The 6,956-nt window shown below is 47.1% G+C and overlaps 1 protein-coding gene and 1 pseudogene across 1 annotated transcript; one reads left to right on the top strand and one right to left on the bottom strand.

Annotated features, from left to right (window-relative positions):
• Positions 1-640: 640 nt before the first annotated feature.
• Positions 641-5,601, bottom strand: LOC105310435 (eukaryotic translation initiation factor 2D-like; the record flags this gene model as incomplete). Its single annotated transcript, XM_011386614.2, has 7 exons — positions 641-1,040; positions 1,739-1,828; positions 2,194-2,325; positions 2,448-2,551; positions 2,954-2,999; positions 4,745-4,862; positions 5,334-5,601. Coding segments are annotated over 7 exons (858 nt in total), but the record flags the coding sequence as incomplete, so codon positions are not given.
• On the top strand, positions 3,392-3,506 carry LOC111734670 (annotated as a pseudogene).
• Positions 5,602-6,956: the final 1,355 nt, after the last annotated feature.

Raw genomic sequence — 6,956 nt, 5'->3', positions numbered from 1 at the left:
TTGGCTGCACATTAGAATCATTCAAATCATCTAGGGAGCTGCACGCAGACCAATTAAGCCAGAAACTCTGACCAGGAATAGATATTTTTTAAAGCTTCCCAAGTGTGGCCAAAGTCAAGACCCACTGATTCACTGAGTGAAACAACTGCAGCTTGAGCCCTTGGAAACTGTCCGCTGGCCTAGCCTTCTAAGAATTTGCCCAGGCTTCTTTGTGGAGTCTACTGCCTGTGTCAAGACTCTAGCTTACCCAACCTGGTCAAGTGCCACTTCACATTTCTAACATGTTCCAAAAGTGCATCTTTTATACAACGCCTTTACCACAAGGAATTCCTGCCTTTCTTCTAACTAGATTTTTTCCTGCTATCTTATATACTGAAATCAACAAACTTTTCCTATCAAGGGCCAGACGGTAAATATTTTAGTTTAAGGGCCACGTGGTCTGTTGTAACCACTTAACTCTGCCATTGTGGCATGAAGGCAGCCCACAGACAATACATAAATAAATGGGTGTGGCTGTGTTCCAATAAAACCATATTTTAAAAAGAGGTAGCAGGCCAGATTTGGCCCACAGCTATAGTTCGCAAACTCCTGATATAAATAATTTTCAGTTTTGGTTCTGTGGAAAGAAAAGAGTGTAAGAATCTTTCTTTGAAAACTTTAAGACAATACCCCCTCAGCCTTCTTTTAGTTTCTAAATCTTTTTGAAGTTCTTATTTTTAATTAGTGTTCTCTTTCTTTCTCCCTGTCCTACACTATACAGGCTCAAATCGTTTCTGAGACACTCCACATCAGAATTACCCAAGCCTGTGTCGGTGAAGACTGACATGGTATGAATTACAGGAAAAGAGTCAGTGACTAAGACAGTGACGAGTCTAAAGTTCAATGTGATAGATATTAAAAGGAGGGGGCCGAAACGCTGGAGAGGGGCTGCCAATCCCCACTACCTGGTCAGGAGACTGTCCCACGGTAGCTTCATATCTGTATGCTGTTCACTTTTCTCTAAGATGCAGTCACATAGGATGGGATCCAATTTCACGAGACTAAAGAGAAAGAAGAAATAAAACAATCCCAGCCCCGCCCCTATGACCCAAGGGCCAGCTAAGGATTCATGTCTTATTATAATGTCCTTTATAGTCATTCAAGGCTATTAGACCAATTGTGGGACCGCAGTCTACAAAGCAATGCACCTATGTATGCTTTCCCAGAACAAGAGAAAAGCAGGTGGTGGAGGGAAAGTGGGATGGGAAAAATCAAAATCAGGATTCTGGGCTCAGTTCTTCTACTAACTAGCCATTATTAGTCTGGTACAACTTTTGACCATAAGGATATCTTTTGAAAGTAAAAAAAAAAAAAAAGTATGGAATGCTCTCTATTTGGTAGTTTACCTTCTGAATCCACTTACTAAGAAAACAGAGAAGACCAGAAAGCTACAACAGAGGAGAATTCTTTAAAGTTTGCATTTTATCCCTTATGATAAGCAGCTGCATATGAAAATCAGTAGTCAACAGATACAATGATACTTAGTCTACAGTCAATGTTGACAGCACGAACAGAGCTGAACGCCCTGGACTGGAATCCTAGGTGCCCACAGCCCGCGGTTTAGAAACCACGGTCTTGCTTTTTTTCTACAAGGCTGTGATTTCCTACAAGCCCCTGCATCCCGACACCCTGCACAAATTGCCCAAGTCTGCTAAAGATGAATACTCACAACACAGAGTTCTCATCCCCATCGACTCACTTTTTATTGTCGGCATCAACCAGGTCGTTTTTCTTGGCGTAGTTGATGATGATCGTTCGGACCTCGCCACCCTCGAGAACGCTCCCCTTCCTAGATGAGAAGTGCCCAGGGGGTTAGCTCATGCTGTGCCAGGAGACAACCTGCAAACAGAGGCCCACTCTCCACACAGCAGGGGCTTTCCCCAGCCTCTCGACCTCTATTTTCTTCCCTTTTCCTGACCCAGGAGAGCAGGATCGTGTATAGAACAGTTATAGGCAGAAAAGGGAGAGACCTAGTCTCTCATTCACTTGGTCCTGAGACACTTTCCAGAGGAAAGAGGCTTGAGCTGGATCTGGGAGAAAGGGAGAACAGGGCAGGGCAGGTTTTGCCAGTCAAAGAAGAACCAACTCAGGCAGCGAGGGACTACAGGCCAGAACACCAAGCAGGCAGAGATGGGCTGCTCTCCAAAAACTCACTTGTGGCCAGACTCCTGGAAAAGCAAGGTCATGCTGGCTGGGACACAGTAGAGGGGTTTTATATCTGGAGGGTGATAGGGCTGTTCCCTGCTACCCTCCTGGACAGGCTCGAGTGTGACGAAAGATGTGATCCTAAAACCCAGCAGAAGGAAAGAAAAAAACACATTTTATACTAGTGTCTTGGCAAGTCCCAGTTCATGGCCCAGGTGCCCTGGGGCCAGCTGAGCTACGGTGAGCAGGCCCCCTGCACTCACCTCGGGTGTTTCCAGTCCACAGCCACAATGCTCTCCACCCCTTTGCTCAGCTCCTTCACCTGTATAATCTGCTCCTGCTGCATTTGCTGCAGGAACTTAGAGAGCTAAGGGAGAGAGGGCCAGGAGGAGGGGACTCCATCACTTCCACACACACACTGAGCACCTAGGATGTGCCAGACACCGAGCTAGGCAGGTCCTGGGGAGGGATGTGGGACAGTCCCTGCCCTCATCGAACTAGGAACTGGGAGGCTCCCACCTTGGGGAGTGAAAAGCTGCTAGACTAAGTGGTGAAGCCTTTCAGAATTGTGACCAAACGAAAGGGGGTTGAGAGGAGAGAGGGGAATGGGTGCCCACCCAACTGCCTCAGCCCAGGGCGAGTTTTCTCTTCCTTTCCCCCTATGCCTGGAATCAAAAAGCTTAATTCCAGCCTGAGCCCTGGACATGGACTTCCCCAGTGTCAGTACAGCTCACGCTGCGTGTGCCCATGCAGAGAAGGCGCCACTTACCTTTTTGTAGCTTGATTTCTTTATGTCCAGTTGTCGTCCTTCAGGGCTGATAGCAGATGGAAAAGGCAAGTTAAGCTACCAAAGCAGTAGTGGTGGGACCTGCCTGACATTGAGAGGAGGGCACTTTTCCTCAGCTTTCCTCCTCCATGTTCAGAAAGAGGCTGCTGTTCCAAATCTGGCGGCATCATGGAAGGATACAGACTTTAGGACATGCTCAATCACTGCTGTTCAACAGACCTTTCTGTAAAGATGGAATGTTCTCTATTTATTATCCAATGTGGTAGCCACTAGCCACACATGGCTACTGAGTACTTGAACTGTGACTAATTCAACCAAGGAACTAAATTATCGGATGTGGTTCCATAGTGTAGCAGTTAGCACGTCTGCTTTACACGTAGAAGGTCCTGGGTTCACGCCCCAGTGGAGCCACGGTCCATGGTCTACAGCCATGCCACCCTGAACACGCCCGATGTCTGATCTCGGAAGCTAAGCAGGGTCAGGCCTGGTTAGTACTTGGATGGGAGACCACCTAGGAAGACCGGTGCTGTAAGTGTAAATAAAAAACGAAAAATCTATCTAATTTTAATTAATTTAAATTTAAATAGCCACAGGTGGCTAGAGGCTATTGTACTGGATACAGCTTTAGATGCCTCTCAAACTACACAGCCTTCTGTGGCCTCAGAAATTCCACCTCAAGGTGAATTTTGCACACTAAGCTCACTACAGCAGCTGGGCCTAGAGAACATACACCACAGGTCCAATCTGGCCACACCACCCACCTGCTGTCTGCAGCTGCCTTAGTGTGACAATGGCAGAGTGGAGGAGTTGCAACAGGGACTGTATGGCCTACAAAGCCGAAATATTTACTATCTGGCTCTTTATAGAAAATGTTTGCTGATTCGAGCTACTAGCTTTCATGGGGAGGGTCCTGATGCAAGCTGTAATCACACCTCCAAACTTCAGGGTTTCCTCATGGGACATACAACAGTGTGGGGTTCACAGGGAGCCCTCTCAGAACCCACCTGAATTAGAATTAGAGTAAAAACCACTTTTTACAAAACAGAGCAACATTCTCAAAAATAAAGCAGCTCAGTCTCTGGGTAAAAATCAGTAAGCAGACCTGGCACAATAACATCTAACGAGTGCTGAGTAAATGTCAGGCTATTCAATCTTGACAGCAATCCTGCACATGCTGGAGATGGGGGCTTGCAGAAGCCAGTGATGAGTTCGGGTTCGCCCACTCCAACATCCTGGGGAGCTGGCATTTGAGCCCAGACGACTCTGTCTTCGAAGCCCAGGTCCTGTTCACAAGTGATACGCTCTCCCCTAGTGGCTTGTACTTGGGAGTGGGGCAGAGGAGTCACACTGATTCTTCCTCCTGATACAACCTAACCTGGCCCACCTACTTTTCAGGACAAGAGCGAGGGGGCTGAATGGTCCAGAAGTCTTCTAACAAAAAAGCTGCCCCAGGACTCTTCCTGGACAGCACATACTGCCCGATTCATGACAGGTGGCCCAGAATTGCCGTCGCAGAGGCAGTGCTCTGAGAAAAGGCAGATTCTGAGATTCTGAGAAGCTCAGGAATTTTAACCAAGTCCTCAACAGCCTTTCACTGGCTAAAATTTAAGCTTTGAAAACTCAGGACCTACTTTAGTTGCCAGATCAACCCTCCACTCCATCTTCCCACAGCATGTCCCTCAATCAATTCCCCCATGGCCTCTATCCTGCCCTGTCCAAGAAACAAGACTGAGACCCACGCCTGGCAGCCAGCCCACACCGTGCCTTCCATACCAGCAGGAGAACATGTGGCTGCCAAGGAAAGTGCTGGTGAGTAATGGGAGGTCAGCCTTTTTGACTCGGCACTTCAAAGCATGCAAGAAGCAGCGCTGTAACAGTTCATCCATTTGCTCTGCAAGGAAAAGACAAGAACCACAGCCTTCCTAAGGGACACAGACTGCCTCATGCACCCACCTGGCTCCACCCCTACCTCACCCCTCAGCTCTGGCAGGAACCCATTCCCAGGCTACAAAGTTCCCCGACTCTCTGGAGCACTGAGCCTTTAGAGAGGGCTGACCCCAGAGAAGGAGTCCAGCACAAAGATCCCCCGAACCAGGAGCCAATGCTTCTCTGATAGAAAGAAACCTCAGAAGGCTCTGTAGCTGGAAATGGTCCAAAGGCCAGAGCAGACTGGCACCCAGAGAAACACGACTTATGAGAAAAAAGATTCCCAGGTGAGATGTCAAAGGGCTGGTGTACCACCGTCAACAAAAATAAGGATGTTCTCCTCCTCTCCCAGGGCTCTGGTGCCGCCCTAGTCAGAGGAGTGTGGCTTCAGTGTCCTAGATTGGGAGGAGATGACCCTTTACTCCCAGAGCTATACCTTGAAGGGTCTTGCTATCTGTGGGGTCTGAGTTCAGGCCCCCGATGCTGGAGTCTTCTGAGGCTTCCGATGGGGTCTTCTTCTCATGCATCTGCTGGACCTCCCCGTTCTCCTCCTCCACTCCCTCCAGGGCCAGGTGCCTCATGTCTCCTTGCAGGGCAGGGTCTGCGTAGCTAGATCCCTTCTTGTCACTGAGATCGGGAGGATCCAGGGCCAGTGGGGCAACGGAAGGTGGAGAGGACTTGTCTCCAGATCTCCTGGAAAAATCTCATTTCAGAAACACCAAGTAGCAAACCACGGCACTTTCCAACTTGGGCCAGGGGGTCGGCCGGGAGTACAGACACCACAGGTAGGGGTGTCCAGGAGAGGACAGAGAGCCTGGGCTCTCATCTCAGCTCTATTTCCAATTCGAGGCCCAGATAAGTCCCATGCCTCAGTTTCCTCATTTCTGAAATGAGAAGAATAATTCTTGCCTCCTCCCTATCCCAAAGGAGTAATAATATTATTAACAGACACCCAGGGACAGAGAAAGATTAAAGAAAAAGTAGTCAAAAAGAAATCCCCAAAAGTATTCCCTTCATATGAGTTAAAAATAAAACCATTTTGAATTAAATAACAAAATTAAGATCACAAATGCACCTGTAGGACCAGTTTGGTGAAAAACACCTAGACTGCTCAGACTGCCGAACCAGTTGTTTCTGTGTAAATTAGAATTCAATTTAACTTGCAGAGTAGAGATTACAATGGTTTATGCCACTAAACTTTAAGAAGACAGGAGAAAATGTGATGCCACATAGTGGAGCATGCAGAGAGGTAAAAGCAGAAAGCTTGACCTTGGTCAAGATTATGTGACTCAAACTAAGTTTTAACAGCTGCAGCAAGGCTCATTACTATTGTGACCGATGAGGCCAGAGTATGTTTAGGCTATTCTGATCAGGTAAATATCATTAAAAAATGTTTAAAGGTCCAGCGTGAGTTGGGGCTGAGGCAACCACTGATAAGTAACTTAGACAACATGACCTTGATTGCCATTGCACAGAATGATAGTTAGAAAACAAGGTGCTGGGAGAACATCAGTAAGCAGCCCTCAAATGTCTGCTAAAACACAGGCTGATGAGATTGTACCCCCAGCAGAGCAGGGCTTAGTCAATACTTCTTAAAAGTGAATAACTCCAAGACAGGGCTAAAAATATAAGAATGAATCTATACCAACAGGCCACAACATTTGGCCAAAAGACCCGGTATATTGCTTTTGACAAAAGCACATTATTTAGTGTTTCGGTAAAATGACAAGAAAATAACGAGAAAATAAACTGGTATATGGCTCCAGAAAGCAACTGTCACAGTGAGAAAGTGTAAATTCCATACTGGAGAGGAGGAGATCTGTAATGTGACATTTGAACAACATAAAAGTAAGCATCGCCCTGGCATGAGGATCTACTCTGCTTTGATGTAGATTCAGAAGTGCGAATTGCTGAGCACTCGTCATGGAGCCAGAAGATGTGTGCGTGGTAGATAAGGCCAGATCAACCAGAGCAATAAAAATAAAGACTATCATTGTACTGAGAGGCAGAGTAGACAATCTCTAAGGCCTTCTTCCAGGCTGAGGATTCTATAATCCAC

Source organism: Pteropus vampyrus, unplaced genomic scaffold (assembly GCF_000151845.1).
Source record: "Pteropus vampyrus isolate Shadow unplaced genomic scaffold, Pvam_2.0 Scaffold3421, whole genome shotgun sequence".
Classification (NCBI taxonomy): domain Eukaryota; kingdom Metazoa; phylum Chordata; class Mammalia; order Chiroptera; family Pteropodidae; genus Pteropus; species Pteropus vampyrus.
This window is presented reverse-complemented; position numbering and strand designations above follow the sequence as displayed.